Source organism: Asterias rubens, unplaced genomic scaffold (assembly GCF_902459465.1).
Source record: "Asterias rubens unplaced genomic scaffold, eAstRub1.3, whole genome shotgun sequence".
NCBI classification, from domain to species: domain Eukaryota; kingdom Metazoa; phylum Echinodermata; class Asteroidea; order Forcipulatida; family Asteriidae; genus Asterias; species Asterias rubens.
The window spans coordinates 175,748-202,842 of record NW_022985694.1 but is presented as its reverse complement, the minus strand read 5'-3'; the positions used below and the strand labels follow the sequence as shown (position 1 = coordinate 202,842).

At 38.5% G+C, this 27,095-nt stretch overlaps 2 protein-coding genes across 2 annotated transcripts; both read left to right on the top strand.

Moving 5' to 3' along the window:
- Positions 1-643: 643 nt before the first annotated feature.
- LOC117305627 lies at positions 644-2,251 on the top strand. Its single transcript, XM_033790507.1, has 2 exons — positions 644-1,255; positions 1,592-2,251. Exons 1-2 carry the CDS (start codon positions 644-646, stop codon positions 1,694-1,696), a joined length of 717 nt encoding a protein of 238 aa, XP_033646398.1. The 3' UTR covers positions 1,697-2,251.
- Positions 2,252-24,597: 22,346 nt separating this feature from the next.
- LOC117305626 lies at positions 24,598-26,894 on the top strand. The gene is made up of 6 exons (XM_033790506.1): positions 24,598-24,764; positions 24,858-25,180; positions 25,263-25,465; positions 25,575-25,925; positions 26,245-26,368; positions 26,590-26,894. The coding sequence occupies exons 1-6, from the start codon at positions 24,598-24,600 to the stop codon at positions 26,892-26,894; spliced, it is 1,473 nt and encodes a 490-aa protein (XP_033646397.1).
- Positions 26,895-27,095: the final 201 nt, after the last annotated feature.

The window sequence follows — 27,095 nt, the reverse complement described above, 5'->3', positions numbered from 1 at the left end:
CTGTTAGTGTTAGGGGATTGAGTAGTTGGTTCTATTTTTAAAATGTATGGATTGATTGCTGGTTGGGTTAAACTAGATTAAATTTGTTCTACCTTTTTCACTACTCCTTTTTTTTTCAAAATGTACTTTTTTTGACAATTTTTATTTTTATTTGTTTGATTATTACAGGTTAGGCCGACCTCTGAAATGGCCAGACCCACAGCTACCATCCCAACAGCCTGTGTTTGGACCACCTCGAAAGATTAGTGCTCTGATATTGGGTGACTCCCTTACTAAATACTTGCGGGAGAACTTTGACAGTTGCCTGTTGAGCCCAGACGTGCACACTCGTCGAGGGGCAACTGTGCAAATTCTTCGTCAGTATGTTATTAATAACGCCCATCAGTTGCATACTGCTGACGTTATATTTTTGCATGTCGGAACAAATAACCTTGAACAGGGCTTCCTTCACAGCAACATCCAAGCCTACAGGAGACTACTTACCACTGTAAGGGAAAACTTCCCCCTTACTGAGATAGTGGTAAGTGGTATTTTACCCCGTTCAGATGATAGCCGACTTAATCTATCTCGGGTAATGCACAATATTAAGCTGGCCAATATTTGTCACAATTTTTCACATTGCAAGTTTTTAGATTTCAGTGACATGTTCCATGAATGCCATCTTGCTAAAGATGGACTTCATCTTAACTGGGACGGAAATTACCTCTTCAGCCGGCTTATACAGAAGCAATTAGAGAAAATGTCAAAACCCATAGACCCTCGTGGTACACCCCAACCCCATTGTCCACATGAGCTGAAGAAACTGGTCCGAACACCGAGGAAGAAAATCTCAGCGAAATGCCCAAAGACCAAGCGGTGCATTGACATCCCAAAGCCTCCCACAAGTTCCAGTACAACCTCAAAGACATCGGACACCACTAAGCCTCCTCCTTCTGTCACAACCAAGCCTCCCAAAATGTCAAGAAAACAGAGGAAGTCAAGACAAGTCATCGAGGACAGAGAAGGTTTTTTGCAGCTTGGGAGGAGTTTGTCTAGTACCAAACCAGTGATGTACTTCATCAAACCTTATGTGGCTATGGCCACAATACGGTATGAGGAGGTCAACAGCAATTTTCACCATTCTCGAGGTGCTTCACACCAACAAGTGCGCCTTCCGAAGGCAGAGACACCTTATGTTGCATCACGCAAGCAAGGGAAGAGGCGACGCAAAAGGAAAAAGCAAATCGTGAAAAGACGGAGGCGGCGAAAATGGAAGGTTAGTTTATAAATTTTTATAGCAATCATTAAGGTTTTCAATTGGCCATGTAAGGTCTGACAATTTAGAACCTTATTACGTTGCATTTTCAATGGATACAGTTTTTTTTCTGCACTGAGATGTTTTCCTTTCCTGGAAATGAAAAGGTTTTAACAAACAAATTTGAAGCACCTGGCCAAGAAGATTTAAGATTGTTTTGTTGCAAATATTTCATCTATTTTTCTGTTCATTTATATTTTTTGTTTTAGTCTTTCTGCACTATAGCATTAATTTGCATTGTTTGTTCGTGTGATGTTTTGTTATTTAAGTGTGTATACACGTATTCATTTTACACAGGTACCTTGGGAGGCTTCAGTCAAGTTTTCCTGGAGGAATGATGGGCAAATGGACAACAACAAAACAGGAAGCCAAGGAGGTAACAATATGTCATTGCAGGGGTGAAGCAATCTCAAGGGGGTTCAAAACGAGCTCGACCCCCTTGTCAGAAAGTTGAGTGTGGTCCGTGCCAAATTTGCTCAAGATCCAGTACAAAATGGACCCATCTTAGCATCTTGAGCAACTCAAAGGTTAAACAATATTTTAGAACTTACTTGCCACATTTGAGTGAGGATGGTTGCATTTGTAATGCATGCAGGCACAAATTTACAAAAAAAAAGTAACAATCCAGTCTATACGCCAGAAAAAACAAGATCTAAGCAAAGACCTCTTTGTTACCTTAACAAATATGACATGTGTTCAACAGTTTCAGTGGCAGATAGCTCTATTTCTTTGGAAACTTTTCAATCCTGTTTTCCAACCATTGACTGTTTATTTATACCAAGCTGTGTTTCTTTGTGCAGTTTACACAAATCTTTCATATACAACATTCAGTCAAATGCAAAGTGTGTGGTTTGTGGTGTCATTCTGGTTAATTGTAGAAGGTATGCATGTACAAATCTGGATATTAACAATGCATATCTGCAACTAAATATTTCAATTGACGAGGTAACAATTACTACTTTCAGTTCTCTTTGCTTTACTTGCTATTCTGTCGCTAAAAGGAAAGTAGTACCTGTTACACGTTTGGAGGATGTTGAGTTAAGTTTAGAGAGTCATAAAGAAATGTCACACACAAGAACAGCACTTTGCATGACCTGTAAGGAAATTTGTAAGCTATGCAACAGTCATGAGGCGTTTCTTCTTGCAGACATGTACGATTTATTTGTATCTTTACTAAAACTCAAATGTGGTGAGGCAAGTTGTCTTGAATCATGTAAGCGAAGTTCTAGATGGTTGTTGTCTGGAATTTTTGAGATATTTGGGGACTTGATAGAAGTGCACAAGATGTCTACACGTAAATACAGCACTTTATTACTTTACAAGGACCTTAATTTCAGAAAGGCCTTGCATTTGTCATGTGCCAAATTACGGTATCATTCTAAAAGAAGTGGGGATGAGATGTTCTCTGAAGATTTTAAACCCACATTAAATTCTGAAAGAGATATCAATAAGATGGCTCTTTATTTCCTGCCTCATATAAATAGAAAACTCAAGCACCAATCTGGAGAGATCACTAAACACTACACACAAAATCTAATGGAAACTGGCTCTTTTAACTTTGATTCCCTGTTCGACATGATTGACCCAGAAGTGTGGAATACTGTTTCTTTGTTGACTGCAAACAACGATGAGTTAAAATATTTCAGTGAATGTGGATCATTGTTTGGAAATGGCAAGCTTGTTTTCCCAAGCTACTCAAAACCACATGGAAGACAGCGACGCAACAGAAGAATAATTCTCATTATGGTTATGCAGTTCACTTACAATGAATCCAACAACTATCCATTTCATATTGTCATTGCAAATTGTGTGAAACGACTTTCACATTCATCAAAACTAATTAAATTGTTGAATCAGTCTGGCTTCTGCACTTCTGAAGACACTTTAGATAGATTCTTAGAAACCATAAAACAGCTTCGCCAACAGTCGGGTTTACTTTCTACACTAGAATCCAATACTTTTACCATAGTAAGTGTTGATAATACATCACAGGGTTTAGGAAGAAGTTGGCATGGAACATCGGTCATGGCACAACAGCCAAAACCCTTGACAGAAAAACTCTCCCCCACTGGAGAACTGATTGACATTATTGGACAAAAATCTTCTCCAATAACCTCTGACTTTCAAACTGTACAAGTATATGGAGATGGGCGTTGCCTGTACAGATGCATTGCATCTTACAGCAATTCCAATATACTACTTTGTAAACGGAATGAGGTTGGTATACCTGTTGATCAAACTATGTTCCATTTAGAGCAGCAATTTGCAGATTACTTCAGATATTCTGTTTGTCAACATTTAGAACAACATCTCGAACTTTTAGAAGAACTTCCAGAGGGAATTAAACAGGTGCTTTTGGAATCTTCAAATGATCAATTTTATTCTTCATTTTCTGAAAAAGTTGCTGATGGCAGAAACTCTGGCACCTATGCTGGTCATTTGGAGATGTGTTCTCTAGCATGTGTATTACGTACAGATATATGTGTTTATCAGAAAACTGTCCACGGTCTGACACTAGTTGCAAGATATCCCACTAAGCCAATGTCCATGTTTCACATCTGTTTACTGTACCGTCCCGGATCAAATGCTATTACAAGTCATTTTGATTTAATGTATCATGGTAGTTGTCGACCAAACTGCCAACTTCTACTTGATACAAATGACACAACATTCAATAAATGGCATGATGGAGTAAAAGGTTTTGGAGGTTTGATAAAACCAAATTTACTAGATTTTGTTTCGGGTAGTCCACAAGAAGCTATCCAGAGGACATGTGATGACAGGCAATTGCATCCTCAGGCTTCTGCTGATGGTGAGGAAACGAGTAGTTCATCTGAACGTTATTTTACACCATCATTGATCATGGACGCACCCAAAAAACCTTCAGTAAGAAGAAAACTTAGCCCATCAAATCTCAACGTTCCTGAAAAAGGACATTTTGCTACCCCATTTTTCAAAACTTTCATTCGTCAACAGTTGTCAGTGAGTACTTTTTTTCCATCTGGCGAAGAAAAGCTTCAGCAGAAGCAACTTCACTATGACATGTTTATGCACATTTCAGAAAGATACGTTTCTGTTGTTGATGTAACAAAACATACTGTCCCTGGACTGAAGTGTAACATGTTACTGCATTCAAAGGCCCGATGTGAAAAATCAAAGTTTTCTTACATTTATGTACTCAATGAGAAAGCTGACTGTGCTCAAACTGTAAAATCGGTCATTGGTCTTCTGTATGACCTTTTCAAAATTTCAAAATCCATTAACCACCTCGTTATTGCAGGTGATGGTGCAACAGTTAAGATATTGTTGGATGTAAAGAAAGAATATGGTGAAGTATTGGACTGGGTTATACCCTATTTAGGTGATTGGCATGTATTGAAGAACTTTCAAGAAGTTGTAATGAAAGTGTTTTGGGATGCCGGCTTAAAGGACATCGCCAAGTTAACCCACAAAAATAGTACCTTGAACAATTTGAAAACTTGCAGTAATTTCAAAAGAACACATAGGTTTCTATTACAAGTTTATGAGGCAATTTATGTTCATCAATTCAAGTGTTTTCTGGATTGTAGAGATGGAAAAGATGAAAGTTCCATCTCTAATGAAGCTTTCCATAAAATTGTCACAAACGTTGTGGAGCAAGTGCATATTCAAGGTGATTTCTGTGATTATTTTGATATTGAGGAGTTTGTGTCTAAGGTACATATGCCACTTCATGGGTGTCTACCAACTTTGCTTGATGAATTCAATGAATTTTGTATCAAAATGGCTGAGAAGTATGAAACTTTCAAATTTTGGAATAGGTTTTTGAAAGAAGATTGTTTCTGCTATATTCAGTTGTGGATAGCCATGCGAACGGGTAATTGGAATTTGCGTCTAGGTGCCCTAAAAGAAATGGGTCCTTTATTCCATGCCTTTGATAGGCAGAACTACTCTAAAATGATTCCAATTCACCTGAGTCAAATGCATGGCTTACCAACCTACATATTAGACCATTTCAGAAACGGGGCGTTTGTTTCTAGTATACGTGGATTTAACTTTTCATCTGTTGGGATAGATGAAGCTCATGAAATGCTGATTAACAAAGACTGTAAAATGGCACTGTCTAGAAGCTTACCAACAAACATGGAAAAAATTTCCGGAACCTTGGAGTTTCAGGCTCAACTCCTTGACAACTTTCAAAGTCAATTGTCTGATTCTATTTTTAAACCTCTTCAGAGAGATTTTGCTCCATCTGTCATAATGTCTGAATTACAAAATGTTAAGGCATATTTTTCAAAGGTTTCCAGTTGTTCTATGTTCAGTGAAGATCAAGCACATACTCTTTACCACCCTTTTGAACACACACCTGCCTCTGCAGTTCAACAGAAAGCTCTACTATCATACAGAGAGGTTGGAAACTCATCTTACGACACTTACGTGCGATTTAATATTTTGAATGAAACCAGCACTGCCAAACCTGTCATTAGAAAGCATAGGCTGAAAACATTTGCCAAAGACAAAGTAACGAAGAGAACGATAAATTACTTAGAAAAGGAAAAAAAAATGATTACTCTTTGTTACAAAAGAACAATCTCATTTTCTGAACAGCACAACCAGCCTATTCATCAGCTTTTCCAATTTATTGAAACTCCTCGAGCACTATGTACTCCTTCAGGCTTGCCGAGCAAAGGGGCTAAGTATATTATGTATAACCTCTTTGGCAAGAGATATTCACAATCATTTTCACCTATCACAGAGAACCACACTTTCCCACCTGGACCTGTCTAATTGCAGAAGGAATGAACATCATATACATTAATCCACTGCCTGGTTTTAGATGTTTTGCAGAATATGCTTCGCTCATTGTGTCAAGATGGGTAACACCCTTTTTCAAAAAAAGGTATAAGGAAGTACGAATTCTCTTTGACCAGGTTTGCTCGCAAGGAATCTCTCCAAAGGGCTTTGAGAGAGAACGACGAGATGCTGGCCAAGATGACGATATTGAAGTGTTTGATTCAATAACTGATCAAACACCTCTGCCTCAAAATTGGTCAAAATTTCTCAAAGTGCGAACAAATAAACGAAAGTTATGCCAATATCTGTCTAATAAGTTAATAGACATTGTTTCAGCATCTTTTCAAACAACAGATCAAAAGTTTGTCACTTCTGGAGGTTTTCTGTCCAATGCCCCCGAAAGAACAGAATGGACAGGCAAATGTGTTACCTTGGCTGGCATATCATCACACAGTATCATTCATAATCATGAAGAAAGTGATACCCAAATATGGTTACATGTTAATGATACATCATGCTCATATGTTCATGTTTACTCTGTAGACAGGGATGTAGGCATGATAGGTTTGCCGTTATCTTTTGAGGGTAAAATAATAACAATTCAGTACAAGGCATCTGGAACTGATGACAAATATCTAAACCTAAACATACTGAGAACTGCATTAAGCAGAGATTCAGATCTGGCCCCACTAGTGAAGCATGGTTGCGATGTTCACAAAATAATGCAAATGCTATATATTTGCACTGGCTGTGATTTTGTATCTTACTTTGCAAGACTTGGAAAGACAACATTCCTGAAAGTGTTTCTTCAGTTTGCAGAATTTATTTCAGGAAGTAGTTCAACTCAAACTGATGGCCAGTTGTGTTTTGATGATGTACAATTTAACCATGATCGAGGGCTTCTTTCGTTTTATCGATTGGTTGGTTGTGTTTACTTCCAAGCCAACCGTGCATCTTTGAATAAACATGCTAGTAATCCTGTAGAACTATTTGATAGCATTCAGTCATCTTCCATTGTAGATCATCATTCAAAGTTTCTTTCCATTATCCGTAAAGCTTCTTGGCAAGGTGTTTATGAAGACACTCTTCTTCCTTCCGACACTGCACTGTCTTTTCACTGGCTGAGGTCATGTTGGGTGAGCCATGTTTGGGGTAAATCACTCCAACCAATTTTTAATTACCCTGACTTAAACTTATATGGATGGGAGCACATTCTTGATTCTGGAGAGGTAACAATTAAATGGGATTCTACATCAAATATGGACAGAATACGTAAAAATGTACTTCACTTAACCAGAGGTTGTTCATGTGCTAAGAACAAATGTTCAAGTCGCCAATGTAAGTGCAAAAAAATTAATGAAGCATGTGGCCCAGGTTGCACATGTAGAAATTGTGAAAACCTTCCTGTGCAAAGTACGCCAATTGTCTCTGTTCAAGATGGTGAGCAAACATTTTCTGATGATGAATCGGTGAGTTCATCCATCAGCTTAATTGGTGATGATCATGAATTAGATGAAGATGAGGTTCTTACTATATCAAGAAAGGGTCAAGAAGTGCAAGTTGTTGACAACCCATTTTCAGATGATAGTTTGTCAGGGGAGGAGTTTTAGTATTTACAGCAGTTAATTGTGTACAGTTGGTTGTCTTCTTCATATTTTCATAGTTGCTTTCAGTGATGACAAAAAGGTATGTTTTATCTAGATATATTCATTGTGTATTGCCCAAACTGTTGTGCCAAAAACTTACATCTTGTATAATCGTTTATGTATATTGTCTTAATATGTGTTTTATGATGAGTGTGGCCCAAAATAGATATAAGGTTAAGGTGTTGTGTTTGTGCTAAAAATGTTTTAGATAATTTGGTTATATCCCAAGATGGGATGCCAGATATTGTAAATGTATGGATAACAAGCAGCTCCATCATTGTAAATTACGAGTTATCGTGTAATATGATTTTTAAAGTATCTTATATGAACATGTGTTTAAGTGTTTAGAAAAGTGGTGCTTAACATTTAAAAGTAAGAAATATGGAAGCCCCTGAAACTTAGTTGATGCATCTTTAGTGCAACACTTACATTACATTTCTCAACTATTTATTTTGCCAAAGAAACTGTAAACATTGCCAATGTAATGGGAAGAACTTGCCATACAGTTTATTTTTTGTGTTAACCTTATTTTATATAATTTGATACCTTGAAACATTATACAAAGTGTCATTTTAAATTAACTTGCAATGGGTATATAATTTTTTTTTTAGTTGAACAAGTTTGAGGTACAGTTGTTACTACCGACAATGTTGAAGTTGGTACATTTTATTAATTTTAAGTGGAGCAGCTGAATATTATTAACTTCTCATTTAGCAATAAACTTTGTCATAAAAGGTTCATTTAAACATTGCCAACCTACGGGTAAGAACTTACCAAAGATACCTTGCAATGATGTCATGTATTATATTTGTGATTGTTTACTTTCATGTTTAAAATTAAGTTAAGCTAGCTTGCCATTGAACAGTTTGTCTTATAAAAGTATGCGGGTATAAAGTTTACTAAACTTGTTTTTGGTAGCTATTTTTTATTAATGTCAACAGGTGAACTAGCTCTGTTACACGTACCAAATATGTAAATACATTTTTGTAACAAGACCATTTAAACATTGCCAACCTACCAGTTACCACTTACCAAAGATCTTTTATATTTATATTTTTTATTACATCTGAACTTTTTTTGAACTGTGCCTTAACTTTGATAATTATATAGTGTTACATGTTTGTGCAGTGTATGTGACTTAAAATAAAGGAACAGTTGATACGAAACAAATCTTATTCTGCTCACTAGAGTTTTTGTGTATCGAGCATAAAGTTTTATAAAGACTCAAACAAAAGGGCTTCAACCTTGTACCAAGTCATTCCTGACCAAAATTTAAAAAAAATTCTTCTGTCCTTCAAAATTTAACCTTTTGTTAAATTAATAATACTCAGACCATCAACCCCTTTTAAATTATATCCTTAGTTCTCCAAGTACCCTAAAATCGTCCATACAAAATGTGCTTAGGCACCATTCCTTCCCCAAAGACCCGCCAAAAATACCCCCCCCCCCCACCCTTCCCCAAAAAGACAAACCCCAAACAATCGGGAACACTATAGCTAACAGTGGTCACGAACTTTGTTTACATGTACATCCGGGTACGTACACTGGATGAGTGTGACGTTTCGCGGTTGACCAATCAGCGATCAGAAAATCCATAAGCAAACATGGCGGCGTATTCACCAAGAGACGTTAACGTTAAATTATGAGAAGTGTTGGCAAAACGAGCGCCCTGACTCAGCTAAATGAAATCAAATGTAAAAAGCTCAGCGTTTGGATAGAATATAACATTATCTATTCGGTAAGCCCAAATATACGTTGTGGTAGCATTGACAATTAATAGTTACCACCATGTTTTACGAAGCAAACTGTTTCGTTTTGAAACACAATTTTCGAGTCCATTTTAGTACTAATAATTGCCAGCAAAATCATTAATTTGTACAACTGGATTAAAGGTCGGTTATTCATCTTTATAAATCTGTAAATATATTGACAGAAAATTACTTTGATCACATGAAATTGATGAAATTCCTGAGACTACACCACGCTCATTAAATATTCATGGAGAGGTCAAGCTCCCGAAACTCGTGCATACGCTGCAGATAAAAGAAACGGATATTGTGTGCAGTGCGGACTGACTGACAACCTTTGGGTGACATCTACAACTGAAGCGGTTATTTTTGCGATGTTCTCTGTCTGCAAAGAATTATAAGGATTTAGTTGTAGGCCTATGTCATAAAAATAACCAAGTTTACCAATTTTACAATGTATTAATTTTTTTTATACAGTTTACGAACCTTGCAACACTTGTCGACATGGTTGCCTACAAAGCTCCGGCCGTGATAGGCTTGCCTTGCAACCCTAATAGATTGTAGTGTCTTGTCCAGGGTGGAAGTAAGGGGTCCTACACCAACTGCCAACACATTGGGGACGCTTTGTTGCAGTGACTTTGTTTTGGTAAGCTGAAATGAATTTGTCAAGCGAATAATAATAAGGTATTTTTCTCAACATGGATTTTGTTCACCAAGTATAGCTCTGTTGTGTGGCTACTTACTAGCTCATTTGCCTCTTGTACACTATCGGTGTGTGTCTCCTTAAGAAATGCCACAGCTGGATCATCTGGTTCTGTGTCGCTTGCAAGTGCAATAACCTGATCTAGAAGAACTTTGCTATTTTGCTCAAATGCCTTTGCTTTTTTTCTCATTTCTTCAGCTTGATGTATGGTTTCCAAAACTTGTTTGTACTTTCCTGAGAGAACAGGTTCATGATGAGCTGCAGTTGCAGACATTCGTTCTTCAGATGACATAGTCATGGCAATTTCCAGATCAAGCTCATTACATACAGTCTCGTACCTGGAAAAGTGCTTGAGAAAGAGGCCTAAGCTAATATGCAGACCTGGAATGCACACCTGCAAAATAAAGAAAAAGAATAAGGTTTTAATGTTTTCATTTAACTAAAAAGTAGATTTCAGTTTCTTCCTCCTTTGTTAGATTTTCTTTTTACATCAAGCATTTTATCTTACAGTTACCTGACAAAGGGGAACTTTCATTAGTGGTTCCTTTATGACATTTCCATAAATTTTTGCCCTTTCCGTCTTGGATCCGTTAGCCTTGAAGGCCTTCAGCGACATGTCCATGCTTTCAAGACTTCGTTGTTGGCATGGTTTTCTTTGTTGTTCTGGCAGTTTCATCTCCTTGTATTCGATGTTGCACCACAAACAACTGTGACGTCCTAAACATGTGTGAACAAAAGATGAATTTAACACAATGACATTTAATATTCATGAAGCATCACCAGTTGCAAAACAAGAAAGAATACTCACCACTTGGCCCTGATAATCCATATATCTTTGTCAAATACTCGTAATCACCGAAGACAAATATTCTTAGCGTGCGGCTTCTGTAAATTTTAAAACATACATTTTTGAAATTGTTTTTAAATTGTTTTATGATTATATGTAGTAAGTTTTAGTTAGGATGTTATTTTTTTAAATGTCTGATCTAAAACTAGTATACAATGTATTTACTTACCTCCACTTAGATTCAACCAGTTCTACCACTTGGTTCTTGAAGTGTCTTAGGCCGACCTCAAGGTTGTAAGAATTATCTGACGCTTCAAAAGCACAGACGACTACTGTATGTCGTGGGGCATTTGGGTGAGTTACATTGGCTATCTGGAACATTTGTTTGAATGTTTTTCCGCCCTTGTCGCCCCCCAGTTTGACCCAGATTTCATTCTCCGGTATGAGGCCTTGGTGCCAGGTCAACTCTTCAGCTCTGTTAATTTAGAAACAACAATCCAATTACCATCATAGTTTTTAAAATCTTTTCACAGAGTGAAAAGCACACTAGAATATTGAAGGGGATGGCATCAAATGCTTTGTTGTCGACAAATGTGTATAGCTATATTTTAGCAAAAGTATTGCACTGTTATTGCCAATGATCATTGTACTCACCTCTCATACTCATCGAGTTGCTGGAAGACCTTTTCTTTCAGTGACTTAGCTTAAACGCAGGGTACTTTTCTGAGAACCTTCTCACTAGTAGCTTCATCGTTACACATCATTGGGATGTATTCTGCCAGCATATTACTTTGTACAATTGTTTCCTCTTGTTTTCGCATCTTATACTCGCTTTCTGTTGCTACTCCTTGATGATTGAGCCATCTAAAAAACAAGGCATAGTATTTACAAAAAGTATTTAAAATAAAACTGATATGAAATTATTGTCACTGTACTATTGTGTCAAAGAGTTTTAACCCACCGTTTTAACTTTCTGTTCTTTGTCCAAGACAGCCCCATTTGTGCCTTCATTGCCAATGAGTTGACAGCCTTTAATGGAGGACTAGGGTTGGGGTCAGGTGCACCAATGACTTCCTTAGCCTTGTTAAGGATGAGAGATCGTCTTCGTCTGGTGGAAGTTGATGCCCCCTCGCTTTGGACCCTTGTGCGAGGAACACACAGAGTTTGCAGTGACTGTTAAAAAAAATATTGGAGACCATCAATAATTGGTTAAATAAAAAAATTAAAATGTTAACTCAATTTACAAAATGAGGTTGTGTTTTTATAAAGCATTCCAATCAATAAGCCTGATAAGCTTGATATGCTGTGTATGATTGTTTTAAACTATTCAAAGATTCTGTTGATTAATTTATGAATATTATTACCTGTGTACCCGTTGAAAGCTCTGTTACAATTCCCCCAGATTGATGCATTTTTGACTTGATGATGTGGGCTGCTACTCGCTCCATGTCTTGTGTAACGGGAGCTGTAAGGGGCCTTTGGATAACGGCTTGAGCAACTATGCTAAACTCATTTTCAACAGCTTTAGTTGGTGGGACTGGGGGTCGTCCTCTTTTCTTTTTTGGGGGGCCTGCCTCCTTTACATTGAGCATTGTATCGCTCACATGTACTGCATGCTTCTGCATGTTCCTGCCAGTCAGTGAATTTATCTTGGGAATAGTCTGCTTGCAAGTGGTCCTTTGTATTAGAGTAGCAATTAAGACATACATGGGTGGGATGTGTTGCTAAGTTGTCTTCTGCTAAACAGATGGAAAAGGTTTTCTCTATCTTAAGACCTATGTGGGGCACTATCTGTATTCCTGATTTCTTTTTTGATTTTTCGGCATACGTAGTGTGTCTATTACCACACACCCTGCAAAGAGCACCCAAAACGCTGAGATGATTGTCCATTTTGACGTTAATCAAAATCACTCAGAACTAAAGGAAAACAAATTCCAGCAGAAAAACATATATGTTACCTTGAAGTAGAGAGTTTGAACTTTCTTTTGAAGTATAACATAGCTTTGTCAAAACTCTATTTAATTAGATATAGTTAATAAACAACAACAAAATTTTCAAACGAAATTCACTTCTGTAAAGAAACCTTAGCAACCACTTTGGTTAATAAAAACACTTTTATTGGTTTAGTTTTTGCTCTAAAAAGTCCTTATTTTATAACTTGAATACGTACCAAAAGGCTTGGTACTGAATTTTTAAGGTTCAGGTTTCGAAAAAGGCGCCAAAAGCCAAGCTAAAAGTTTGTAGTGCTCTAGAGGGCGTCCTGTTGCCATGTTCAGGCGGCCGAGAATCGTCTGGTTCCCGCAGTGGAAAAGTCAAGTTTCCGCCTCGGCTGTGCAGAATACTGATAGCGCGCGGCCAAGGGGACGTGAACGTACGTGACAAAGGATGGGCATATCTCCTGAACTTGGCGTACGCCAAATGGAATAATTAGGTACCCATGTGACACGTACAGGCTTATCAGATGCAGCCTACTGTACACTAGTGGACGAAATTTGTTAGGTTTCCGTACGTCCTTTCGTTTACGTTCTGGTACATCCCTACTGCAGCGATAACGATAACGATATCGATAACGACATTGATAACGATGCAAAGAGAACGCATTCCATTGGTTGAATGAGCGTGTGCGTATTCTGCGTGGAGCAATCATAGATATAGAATTAAAATAATCTGTGGGAGCAATTCAACCGCTAGAATGCGTTCTCTCTGCGTCGTTCTCGTTTTCGTTATCGCTGCAGTGTGACTCAGCCTTTGGTCACCAAAACTCGTTACTAAACTGTGCATTTTATAACTTATGAAGGAAATCCCTGTGTCAAAACAAATGTGTACTCAGTAGAAAAATAAAGTTGACTTAAAAGGAAGAACAAAAGATGACTGACTGAAAACAAATATAGCTGTATTTAACAAAAACAAACATCATTAAGAACAACCTTACTTGGTTATGAGTAATGGGGAGCTGTTGATAGCATAATATATTGTGAGAAACAGGTCCCTCTGAAGTAACGTAATTTTTGAGAAAGTAGTAATTTTCAACGATTTTGATATCGAGACCTAATTGTTAGATTTTTAGGTCTCGACATAAAAAATCTAAAAACACACTACTCAATGTGACAAGGGTGTTTGTTTCTCTCAATATTTTTTCGCAACTTCGACAACCATTTGCGCTCAAATTTGCACAGGTTTGTTAATTCATGCATACGTGGACATAAACCAAGTGAACAGACGGGTCGATGACAATTATACCAATTGAGTACAATTTCAAAAAGAAAAATAATAACAATAAAAATGTTTGAAATTTTGCAGGAATATAATATGCAGTCATCCAAAATCAAAAGATGTGCATAAATAATGCCATATTCGATAATTCCTATCAGTGTTGTTGCTGTGGACAATGCGCAATAGGGAGCTTTCTATTTGGGACGGGAGAAGGGAGGGGACGGTGCGGAAGCGTAACAATCGGTCTGCGCGAAAGTGAACATGTCTCTCTCCTACAGAGTTTGAGAACGGTTTTGGGGTGGAACGACGTCCGGTCTATACAAGCTAGACCGACAAATGTATTGCGTAAACATGTTGTTTTGGTTGTGATGCACTTGCACTAAACCCTGATCATGTGGGCCGAGACACCGTCCACAACTATGAACCAAAACAGCTGACAAATCTGGGCCCCATTCCATAGAGCTGCTAGGCACAAACATTTGCTTAGTACGAAATGTCTTCCTTGATGGAAACAGGATAATCAACACAATTTTCATTTGTTGCATATTGCTGGTTTGGTCAGTAGTCCTTGGTAATCCTTCGTAAAACAGGATTACCAACCAATGGAAAGTTAGTTGGTAACCTTGTTTCCATCAAGGAATAAATGTCATGCTAAGCAATTTTTTTGTGCTAAGCAGCTCTCTATGAAATTGAACCCAGGTCGGGAGCGGTGAGCGCCCGGATAGCCTCGTTAAGTTACTCTCTGTCCCGTACGCACTACCATCCCGAATCGAAAGCTCCGTAATAACTCACCTGGGACATACAACAGAAGGAGCAATGACGAACCAGACGAAAGTCCCATCCATCCCAGTACATGGCCCATCTGCTCTTTACCGAATATATCATTGACGAAAGCATCCATTAGTATTGTAGTCATTGAAAAAGCGACCCAACCATGATAGAATTCGCAATGATCGGCCAATAAGACGTCAACCACGGATCGACAGCATAATAAATGGCAACTACAAGTGAGGCACCAGCAATCCATGTGTTTGTGCTGACAACCTGCACATAACTAACCAGTGGACCAGTTACAATGCAGGCAATCAATTGCCAAATCCATAAGCAACAATGAAATGCGATGACCATAGTAGTGTACTGCACATAGTATAATATAACCCATGCACAGGAGATAATTTGCCAGCTTGTGTATGTAAATACAACCAGCCAGAATGGTATGGATGAGAATAAACCCAGCTGGAATGTATCTCTAGTAAATGAGCAGACTGTGGTCAAACAAGAACAGCCAAAGCGGTTGCTTGGTGCCACTTTGTATTCCCTTGTCTCTTGCTTGTCGTCTGTGATGAGAGCTGCCTCATAACCATCTTGACCCTCACAAGCTGCAGGTGGTTTCACCAGAGCTCCAACGACAGCGAGATGTAATAATAAACATCCAAGTAGTAGCATTGTTCCCCTCCAGCCGTAGATGTCTAGGAAAAGCTGTATCAAGGGCACAACAGCAAGGATGGTGATTGTGTCGCCCAGGTTCGACAAGCTGTAAGCTGTTGTGATATGTTTACTGAAATAGCTTCCAATCAGTTGCTTTGTAATCACGTTTGAGATGCCAACGGATGTTCCTGAAAAGTTAACAATACAATGAAACCACCATGAATAAATATTTTAACCGGAGAAAATAAAATGACGTGTCTTGGCAGCGAGTCAGAAACAGTAGCGTAGAAACAGTAACGTTGGGCGGAGTCCTAAACTTTCCAAATTGCTTGATTTTGACGGCAATCATACCCCGACTTGATAATCTTTTGAGATCGGGCTGATTTGCATGATCTTCTGGTAGGGATGTCAATACGGTCACGTGACACGCGTAAAAACGGCGAACTTTTTCACGTCCAGTGTCAATGTTTTATCTTCCAAAAATTATTTTAACAAAATGGAGGAGAATAAAAAAAATTTAAACAACATGAATGTATTAAGACCACTTTGATGTAGTACTTGATTGAATTTGACACTTACTATAATTTTACTTGTCTAGAATAGGGCAATTTAAATCCGTACTTTGCGCTGAAAACATCGCTTTCTCTGCGTCCCGTCGATTTATTAATTTTTTGTTTCCGAGCGTGATGAAGTTTTCGTTGTGGTTGTAGTCTCACGAAATATGTCCCAATATTGTCATACTTCCCCTTAAAATCTTTTCATCTATAACCCGGGTCAGGGCGATAAACATGATCTTGAATTAATAAAACACCGAACAAATGTAGTGTTTGATTAAACGCAATGAGACCCTGTCAGCCCGCGATACAGTTGCATACCATTGGAAAGCCCCATTCATGATATAACGAATGACAGCAGTGTCAAAGTTCAAGAACGAGGCAGTTTCCGATGAAAGCGCAATCTACACGAGGGGTTGCTCAAGTGGATGCACCTATCCGGTACAGAGGTTGTGTATACAGCTAGTTGTCTGGTTTCCACCTCTTGTAAAGAGTAACGCATGCAGCACACGGCAAAGCTGTTTACGGGGGTGACGTCATTGGGCCGAAACCAGACTATTGTATGCTGCGCAGTGGTTTTGCAAAATGGAGACTACAGCGCCGCGTCCCCCGTGAGAGTGTGCATTGTTGACGTTTCCAAGGTTAAGATCGGACATGTGGAAAGTGTCGCAAGTATTGTTTACCAAAATTGAAGAATAACAGCGGGAATTTTAAATTGTTTCTAGAGAAATTTTGGTTGTTTATATAGTGTATTTGTATTATCTTCGAAAAGCAGGGGAGGATGTGACAAGTAGAATAATTCACATCCGGGAACTTTTCATTTATACATACTCACCTTTTTAAATACAGCGGTTAGCGCGCGCCCTCATCGGCCGCAAGACAACAGAGGGCCACTCTTTCCTTTGACGTCGGAGACTTAACATCACATTATTTTCTCAGTCTTCAATTCAGGTAATTAGCATTCTATTTTCCATCCATTCTCCCCTAGATTTCATATAAATTCCTCTTGTATAAATAAGTCGTAGAGTTTAGCCTATTTTATGACATGTTTCTTTTTGACAAGAGAACGGTTTTCTAGAGTTAATTTACTTAGTGTTTAGTCGGGAAAGGAAACTCCCGTTATAGATATATTTCTTTTTGATTTGAATTTCCTCAAGTCTCCTCTCTTAGATTTTGTTTCTAGTTCTGCATTACTAGAGATCTAAAGTAATGCCGTACTTGTTTTCCGATTTAATGATGTAAATATTGCTGATTTTGCGGAGTTATCCTCTAATTTTGGTACAATTCCAAGATGGCGGACGCCATTAAACTTTTGGCGGGAACTTTAATTATATTATTTAGTTTGCCGTTATTTATGCTTTTCTGTTTGCCATCCATTTCCAATCTTTGGCAAATCGTTTATTATAGATAGTCTTTATCCAAGTTCACGGATTATTTCATTGATTTGTTTATTCTAAAATACATAATTTCTAGGCTGGAAAACAGCAACACTCTCGCGTCCTTTAAGGATTTCCTAATTAATTGTAAATAGTATTTGTGACTGTAAGTTTTATTCTAAATGTTCTATTTAAAGTATGTTTATTTAATTGCACTCTTTCCTTTGACGTCGGAGACTTAACATCACATTATTTTCTCCGTCTTCAATTCAGATATAAATAAAAGTATGGAACAGCAAAGATTGTGTCCCGCAGGATCCTTTATTTAAGCCGGTCACATATATATAATTTTTTATTTTTTTTTATTATTATAAATTGATGCATCAAAATTCAATTTAATTTCAATTCAACATGACAGGTATAGTTAAATTTATTTTTTAAATTATAATGTGGCTTCTTATTTTGTGATGTTTGTTTTAATTTTTATCGACATCATCGATCGATCATACATGTACGTACATTTAATAGGCCTGCACAATTGAAATTGAATGAACGATTTCACTTCTTGAATATCTAATTCTAGCTGATTATTATATGAATACCCATTCAATTCATAATAACAACAAGTCTTATTGATAATGTTGGTTAGGAAAAAAATAACAAATATATGTAGACCCAAAAATATATATAGGTCTAGGCCTTTTTTCTTCTTCTTTTAAATTGTGCAGGGGGGGGGGAATGGGCTTGGCAGATATTTGGCGCTTGTGCAGTAAACGCACACTGCTTGTTACTTCTATTTTAACCGCAATTCTAATATTAAACAACTGATGGGGCTGGGTAAAAATTATTTAAATTTTTATAAATAATATAACAATTTTTGTGTTGATTGCTTTTTGTTTTACCTCTGCTTTAGGCCTAGCACTATTGATGACCTACCGTTCTTTCAAGTGAAAGTATTGCGTGATTCCATCACAAGATACTTGGCGGAGAACTTTGACAGTGACTGGTTTCTCCCTGATGTTGTAACCTGGCCAGGAGCGACAATTTCTCGCATTAAAGAAACGGTAGGTCATCTGCCCCTTGGGCAACCACATGTGGTGGTTCTGCATGTGGGCACGAACAACCTGTGCTCGCATCTTCTGGATCCCTTCCTGCGGCAGTTTGAAGGGCTACTGAGGTCAACAAGGGAGAAGTTCAAGGGGAGTAAGATAATAGTCAGCGGACTCTTGCCTCGTTATGACAGTTTATTCTGTCAAGACACGGTCAATATCTTTAACGCCCATCTAGCTAAACTTTGCATGAAGTTTACTGATTGCAAGTTTATCGGCCATTCGGAAGTACTAGATGGGCGCCACCTCTTTGCTAAAGATGGACTTCATCTTAACTTTAGAGGCAACGAACTCTTTTCTGCAAGTTTGCAATCGGCTATCGAGGCTTTGTTAATGAGAGTCATTCCTGGTGTATTAACAAAGCAATTCATTCCTAAAGAGCTACTGCAGCTTGTAACCAAGAAAAGAAAGAGGAAGCGGACACCTCCGTCGTCACCTCCATCGTCGCCTATATCATCACCTCCATCTTCACTTCCATCGTCGCCTCCATCGTCACCTGCCGTTTCATCTGCAGCTCCACCATCAAGCCCTTCAAAGTCGAAGAGGTCTTCTAGGAGAAGAGGGCAGCATTTTCTTCAAGATGATGGTTTTGTTCAGGTTGGGTTTTCAAAACACCCAAACGAAGGTACTCCTATTCGAGTTCAAATTCTTCCTGATTTCCCTATCCTGTATATGCATACATGTTCTCTATCCTTGAGTAAGCACTTTTATTTCAAGGATTCCTACATCCGCCCACCACAACCTCCTACCCCGTACATTTAACGCAAGCAGCTGGGTAGGAAGAAGCACCGTCAGCGTGAGAGGGTTAAAAAAAAGAAACGACGAAAGAGCAAGAAACAAGGTTGTAGTAAAAGCAGTTGTAATTTCCTTTTGCAGGGGTAAATCCAGAGCAAGAGGGGACAAAAAGGAAAAATGTGGTTCCTCCTTGTGGAAAAAAACAGTGTGGTCCATGTGCACGATGTAAACGCAAAAGCTTTACTTATGTTCACTTGGATAACCTGCAAAATGATAGTGTAATAGCATGGTTCAAAGCAAACACACAAATATTAAATTCAGATTGCATTTGCCGAGCTTGTAAAGTTTCAGTGGTTAAAAAGCTAACAAACCCGAGCTACACACCAAAAAAATCCAGGGCTAAAAAAAGATCTGTGTGTGCACTTAAAACATTTAATAATTCGTGTTTTGCACTATCATCCCACAACATGGAGTGCAATACAGACGATTTTGCTTCTTGCTTTTCTGTTGAATGTAATATGGATAGCCCTTACACCTTTTCACTGTGTAAGCAACACTACAATACATTATGGAAATACAGATTTCAATTTAAATGCGCTGTTTGTCAAGTTACAATACAACAGTCAGCAAAAAAATATTTGTGTAATTCTCTAGATGTAGGACCCCTTGCAGCTGATACTTTCCAAAAAATATTTGGAGAACAAATTGTAGCGCTCGATGGTTACCTATGTTTTGCATGTTACATTCTAGTTTCTGGGCAAGTGTCATCACTATTATCCTTAAAGGACATGAAAAAATGCATTCTTGAAAGTTTGTCAGTAAATTTACTTGTAACAACAGCAGACCAAATTATTGAACAAAGCCTATTGAAAGTGTATAATGCCATTATTGATGCATGTTTTGATAACAATGTGGTGCTTTTAATTGACATGTATGACTTATTTTCACAAAATGTACACATGTCTCTTGAAAAGCATAAGGAATGTAACTTTGATGTGAATTATTGTTTGCGTACAGCACGGTGGCTTTTGGCATCAGTCATGAGTAAATTTGGTACATTGCTGACAGTTCATCGTATGGATGCCCGGCGCAAAAGCACACTCCTAATGCACACCCATATATATTTAAAGAAGGCTTTGCATCAAGCTCATGCAAAAATTCGTTCGCTGAGGTTAAAGCAAAAAGATTCAAGTGATTCCTCTCCACCACTTGCAACTGATGCAAGCACCTATAGTCACTATATTCAGCTAAAAGTAACAATTGTGATTTGATAATGAATATTTTGTGTTACATGGACAAAGACCGCCTTTCTTTGAATCTTAAGGCATTTTTTGTTCAAGTTGTATTTAATCAGCTGTTTGTAAATTTTCTGTTTTTTTCAGGTTAATACAGCTTTCTGAACATGACTTCATTTCAGAGGGAAATGTTTCATCAAAGCAAAAAATGAAAGTTGTCTGTATACTACCTGTGAAAAGCATTGGTTTACAATGTGTATGTTATTTATTTTTTACACGTATTTAAGCAATACTCAAAATGCCAAAGTGTGCCAAAAGTTGTATTACAAATGGGTTGTGGTACTACAGAGATTAAGCAGGGAAAAGTAATTTATGTGGACATTTATGTTTCAATGTCTCCCTATTATTTGGGTGTCCCTTTAATGATTTTACGTACTTACTCAAAACTTTGTGTGTGAATCATATAACGATTTGATATTTATTTTGTTATTTTATATATATTTTATATGTAGGACTACTGTGTTTTTGAAAATGTTGGTAGTTGTGTAAGATATTCATGCAGCTGAAAGTGAAAGAAGAAACTGAAAATAATAAATAAATAAAAAGTTTCCATAAAACAAGAACAAAAGTGTGGAAGTGCTTTTATTGTGGTGTTAAAAAATTATGAAATTAATAACTGATCTCTCAGAAGAAGTGAAGTCTAAATTTCTAAAGAGGAAATCCTTAATTAAATAAGTAGAAGAAGAAGAATAATATACATCATATTTGGGACATGACCAGATATGACTCAAGACGGTGGTGCATCACTTCAAGAAAAACACAACATTTGTTAAGCACCAGAGGGTTGGAATAATGCTCGAAAATTTCTTTGTGGATGTTTCATCTTGGCCTGTACAAGACAAATGCAAAAGCACATACTCAGCAAAACAAAACATAGGGAACCAAAGTAGAAAGATTGTAGAACGACATAATATTAAATAAAACGTCTTGGTTTCCCCCCCCCAAAAAAAAAAAAACACAGAATAATTCCCATCCTTAAATAGTCGGGTACCTCAATGTTTACAAAACACAGCTCTCGATTTAACGGAGGGAGCAGGGAGCAATACACGATTCATTCCCATCCTGAAATAATCGGGTACCTCAATGTTTACAAAACACAGCTTTTTATTGTACGCAGTAAGCAGGGAGCAATACACGATCAACGTGTCTGGCGTTTTTATACGCAGTAGCTGATTGGTTACACACGCAGGACGGTAGCGCTAGTCGAATGCATGCTGTGACCAATCACGTTCGAGGTTTCATTTTGCAAGCGAGTCATGGTGGGCCTTTCGATTCTTAACGGTTTTTTTGACGAAGGCGGATTCTTTTGGTGAACTTGACTGTTTTGAGTATCCTCAAAAATGAGGAATACAGCGAATGCCCACATCAATAGTGTGTCTACCATCCATACGGTAAAATTCTTCTGCACAGTTTCGTTAACTATTTAAAAAATGACTTTTTTGAAGACCGTTATTTTTGCACAAAGATCGCAATGTTTTTGGTCCCATATTTCCTTATTTTGATCCCCAAAATTTGTGTTATATTTTTTGTAGGTACAATAAAACGCTTTTGCTTCGGTATGTGATAGTATTTTTTCGATACTGTATTTACTAATCCAGAAATGGATTTTTGAAAATGTGTCCTCATGTGTCCTCATTATGTATTCATAGCAGCGACGGTCATGAATACGTAACAAATGAAATAAAGCCCTATTCAGACCGCTGCGCCTTTACTGGAGTGTCGTTAAACGATGCGTTTGACAGGTGTTTTGATTGTGGTCGTTGGGGTCGCTTTACTCGTAGTAAAAGTAAATTCTGCCTAATTAGGCAACGATGCTTTTGAACAAAAGGGGCCTGTACACGTAGCTGCTTTTTATGTTTATTACAAATAACTTAGTTCGGCAATCTTATGCAAATATTTCTGCCATGTATCACGTCTAGTGTAACCAGTTATTAGTTAGAAACTGTGGGTTTTTTATTTTTTTTATTTTTTTTTAAATAAACTTAAATGTTAAGACCCAGATTCTTTTTCACAGCTCAGTATAAACACTCCTCTTCTAGCAGACATCAGGAAAATAATTCAAACAGGCTTGGCCAAACCAAGTTTGTTTTTTATTAAAAGCATCCGTCTTTTCATAATAATATTAATAATAACCAAGTAACTAAGTAAACTAGGCAAGAGTTTAATTAATAAATGCAATCCATAGGCCTACAATAAAATTTTGTGACAGTGCAAATTTGGAAAACAGTAATTCATTTTTAAAAAAACCGCATCTTTGTCTATTTTTATTGTGTAATTATTTGTGTGTAATTAATAGGCCTAAACGACTTTTAAAAAATGGTCTGTCAGGGAAAACCTCATCTGTATTATTATTATTATTATTATTATTATTTTTTAACATTACAAATTAAATCACATTGTCAATTTTAAAGAAACAATTTGTGCAATAAACAAAATCTAAGTTTTAACTTTAAATTATTGTTAATATAATTCAAACTTTAACATTAATTTTTTTTTCCTGTTTTTCTTTTCTTTTCTGAAATACAGATTCAAAATGGATGAACATAAGAGTTTTCTGAAAAGGTTATGTAGACTGTGTGGGGGGCGGTGCTTGTAATCATTGGACACGAAGGTTGGGAAATGTTCTAAGAGTTGTGCCAAATACAGAGACAAAATTCTTAGCACATTTCAGGTTGACGTCTCCCATGATGAAGAAAGCACTCACCCCCTCACATGTGCCATTCTTGTTATACTTGTCTGTTTCTTTTGCCTAGGAAAGCTGCCCCCTCCTGGCCACCCCACCCAAGAACAGGTGTCTGCACTGTTTGCACAAATTCTGTCCACCAACATCTCACAGCTGGTCGAAAAAAGAAGCAGAAACGCACAGGGGTTGGCAGGCCTAGGATTACCCCCGCATATGTAGAGAACTTTAGCAGTCTCCCCCCCCCCCCTCACCCACAGTCTCCAGGGATAAGATTTCCAATTTTGAGCCATTGTCAAGTACAGCCTTGATAGAATGTAAAATTTGTACCCAGTTACTTGACAATGCCCTGGAGACACCTTGCATGCATCTATTTTGTTCTGGGTGCTTGACAGCACACTATAAATCTTTCAGAGAACCTAGCGCCCCATGTCCAGTCTGTCAAGTACCAGTGCACTTCGAGAGCATCACTGCCCCCCGAGGATATTTTGCTGATTTATTTTTTAGTACAGCTATGAAGTGCACAGCATGCAAGGTCCATGTAACTGTGGGTGAAATTTCAACCCATGTTTGTTCAGTTAACCCACCTAAAGTTTGAATTGCAGATAAAATCGTTCAGCCATCCACAACTCCAAGTGAAGTCACCCAGATGTTGCTGCGTCCCCTGACTGCGCCGTTAACCCCTCAGATGGAGGCTCTCGGAGCACACATCTTGAAGACCAAGCTCGCCCAATCTGCAGACGGGTTACCCACACAGTACAGCACCGGTGGTCTGGTGAGTTGAATTATTTCCCAACTTAAGTGTTGCATTAAATTATTTATGAAGTTTAAAATTGTTTTCTTTGTGTTTTTTTCCATTTACCTCCATGCAAGGAATTTCTTAAAATGATTTGAGATGCTGATTATTTTGTATCTTTTTTTTTCTCGTAATAAGCCTCTGATGACACTTTGTGTCCCCACACCTCGGAAAAGCAGCGAGGTTGCCTCCTCCAAAACCATCCGACGGCGCTCAGAGATTTTACACAAGACCCGTAACCTTCTCAGCAAGGGTGCAACAAAGGAGCAGCACAAAGACGAACTCAAGCTATGCCACCTGCGAAAAGATCTGCAGGGCATGTTGCGGGACTTAAAGATCAACACCATCAGGATCCCCAACATGCAGCTCCTTGCTGCGAAGGCTCACCTGGGAGTATCTTGGAAGCGCACCAGGAAATTGGTTGAGGGAGTACAACATTCTGACCGAAGGAGAAAACGCCATGCGTCATCAACAACAAGACGTCGTGGCGGACAACATCATTGCTGAAAACCTCCCCTTTTCATTCCCTGACGACGTCAATGGAGGAGTTACCATCAAGCCAGCCCCCTGCGTAGCTGTGAAGTCCCTTGTCGCTAAAGTAAGACAGCAACTAGATGCCTACCAGAAGTAAGAAAAATAGGAAAGTTGAAACAGTTCATTTATTAATTTTTAAGAACATAATTGAATAGAATGCTTAAAATTTGCTCCTCTCCTCAACAGGAACAACGAGCTAACTTGGCACGAGGGCAATATCCCACAGACCGAGGTTTGGGTCAAGATCGGAGGCAACAAGGGAGGCGGGACGTTCAAACAGATGTTCCAGATGGCCAACGTTGGACGTCCCAATGCCCTTAGAGACACCGTAGTTGCTTGTGCTTTCGCAGCAGGTGATACCAGCAACAACCTCAAGATTGGTCTCCTGCGCTTCTGTCAACAAGTTGCTGAGCTGCAGTCCTGCACTTGGAAGAGTCACAACATCAGACTCTTCATGTTCGGGGACTATGAGTATCTCTGCCGAGTGTATGGGATCACCGGGGCTTCAGGTAAATTCAGTTTTGTTTTTCAAAGTTCAAAAAAGCAAAATGTAGACGTATGTTTATTTTATTTTTTTCTTGTATTGAATAGGGCGACACTGCTGTCTTTATTGTGACATCACAAAAGAGGACATGCGCCAGCCCCGGGAGGAACGGACACCATCCAGGCAGAGGACTCTACAGACCCTGGACGACGACCTCCGCAGATTCAACGATGACGGCAGTAATCTCTCCAAGGCCAAACTCTTCCACAACGTGATCAGAGAGCCAATGTTTAGGATCCCGCTGACACAGGTAAACAATTTGCGAATTGTATTTAGCGCTTATAAATGTTTTTTTTTTTAATTCAATGCACGTCAATGCAAATGAAGTTACAAGTTAGTTTGTTTCTTACTTATTACAGGTTTGCCCCCCCCCCGGACTTCACATCAGTCTGGGGTTATACCTCAAGCATTTTAATAGCTTTGAAGGGGCATGTCATGACCTTGACATGCAAGTGGCGGCTTTGTTAGCGTTGCAAGATGAACATCGCACCGAGGAAGACAATCCAGCACTTGGCTCCTGCTTCAAGAGTGTCGTCTCCGTGTTGAAGAGGGCCCGGCAACTAGATCTGCAGGCAGAGGCCTTGGAGGAGGAATTCCGTCAGAAAGAAGAAGACCTTGCGGACACCATCATGTCATCTGTTGAGGGAAGTGCAGATCTTCAAGCTTACATCGCTGAAACGACTGCACTGCGAAAGCTACAACAACATCTGGTAAGTTTTCATAACATAAAATGTAAAACTGTTTGAGGGTTTGCTGGTAGAAATCTTTCCTTAAAATATTACTTGCAATATTCCTTAAAAAAAAATTTCATCTCCCGATGTCACACAAATTTATTTCTTGGGAGACTAAGGTTATCTTTGCATTTACATCATAATTATCATTGCCTAAGAAGTAATATTTTAACGGTTTCTACCTTCAAACCGTGTTGTTTAATGTAAACCTGTGGTATTGTTTTGTGTCACTACAAAAAGTACCCAAAACCCAATCATTTCTATTCACTACATTGCCCATGTTATTAATTTTGTTCAGTTGGCGGAGGCAAAGGCTCTTCGAGAAAAGGCAGCGCTCAAGCCGGGTCAAGGTCCTCCCGCTGGGCAACTTGACATCGTTCTCCAGGATTTCCGGGTGCAGCGACAAGCCTACCATGGGAAGAGTATTGTTGGCAATCATGGCCACAAATGTTGCAAGGTATACAAATTTTTGTAAGACATTGTGACAAATAACAAGTATGACTAATAACAATTATAACTGATAAGTATTTTAGAGCTAAAATATTCTACCTATCTTATATAATGCAGGAAGAAAACATCAAACTCCTAACCGACGCAGTAGTCAACAAAACCTGAGATCTTTGTCCTTCCCTGGTGGGTGAAGCAAGAACAGTCGCTGCAAAGTATGCCAAACTCTTCCAGCTGTTTGCCACTTGTCACCGGACGTATAACACTTCATCGGTCCTGGATGGCCCAGCCGTAGATGCATTAAGCCAGGACATTAAGAACTACCTGGCTTACTTTCGAGCCACTTTTCCATCTGAGAGTGTGCCGCCGAAGATGCATCTACTAGAGGACCATGTCATCTCCTGGCTGCGGCAGTGGCACTTTGGTCTTGGCTTCTACGGCGAGCAAGGAGGGGAGTCGGTCCACGCCCATCTCAACACCCTCCGGCGTGATGTCCGCTGAAGAAACATATGCAATATATGGAAGATTCCGACCATGTCTTGCTGCACAGGGCAACTGTTAATCCTATGATAATTAAGAATGTATGGAACAATGCGGCCAGACACTACCGGGGAATACAACATGCGAAGTCTCTCAACGAACACATTGAGACATACGAACAGAGGTATGGTACCAATTCACGGTATGACGAAACTAGCAGCA

Excerpts from the sequence above, each read along its gene's own strand:
- LOC117305627 (XM_033790507.1), top strand. The coding sequence starts at position 644 with ATGTTCCATGAATGCCATCTTGCTAAAGATGGACTTCATCTTAACTGG. Across the intron at positions 1,256-1,591 it reads GGAGGCGGCGAAAATGGAAG|GTACCTTGGGAGGCTTCAGT; the intron begins GTTAGTTTATAA and ends CATTTTACACAG.
- LOC117305626 (XM_033790506.1), top strand. The coding sequence starts at position 24,598 with ATGCGTCATCAACAACAAGACGTCGTGGCGGACAACATCATTGCTGAA. Across the intron at positions 24,765-24,857 it reads CAACTAGATGCCTACCAGAA|GAACAACGAGCTAACTTGGC; the intron begins GTAAGAAAAATA and ends TCTCCTCAACAG. Across the intron at positions 26,369-26,589 it reads ACAAGCCTACCATGGGAAGA|CAAGAACAGTCGCTGCAAAG; the intron begins GTATTGTTGGCA and ends TGGTGGGTGAAG.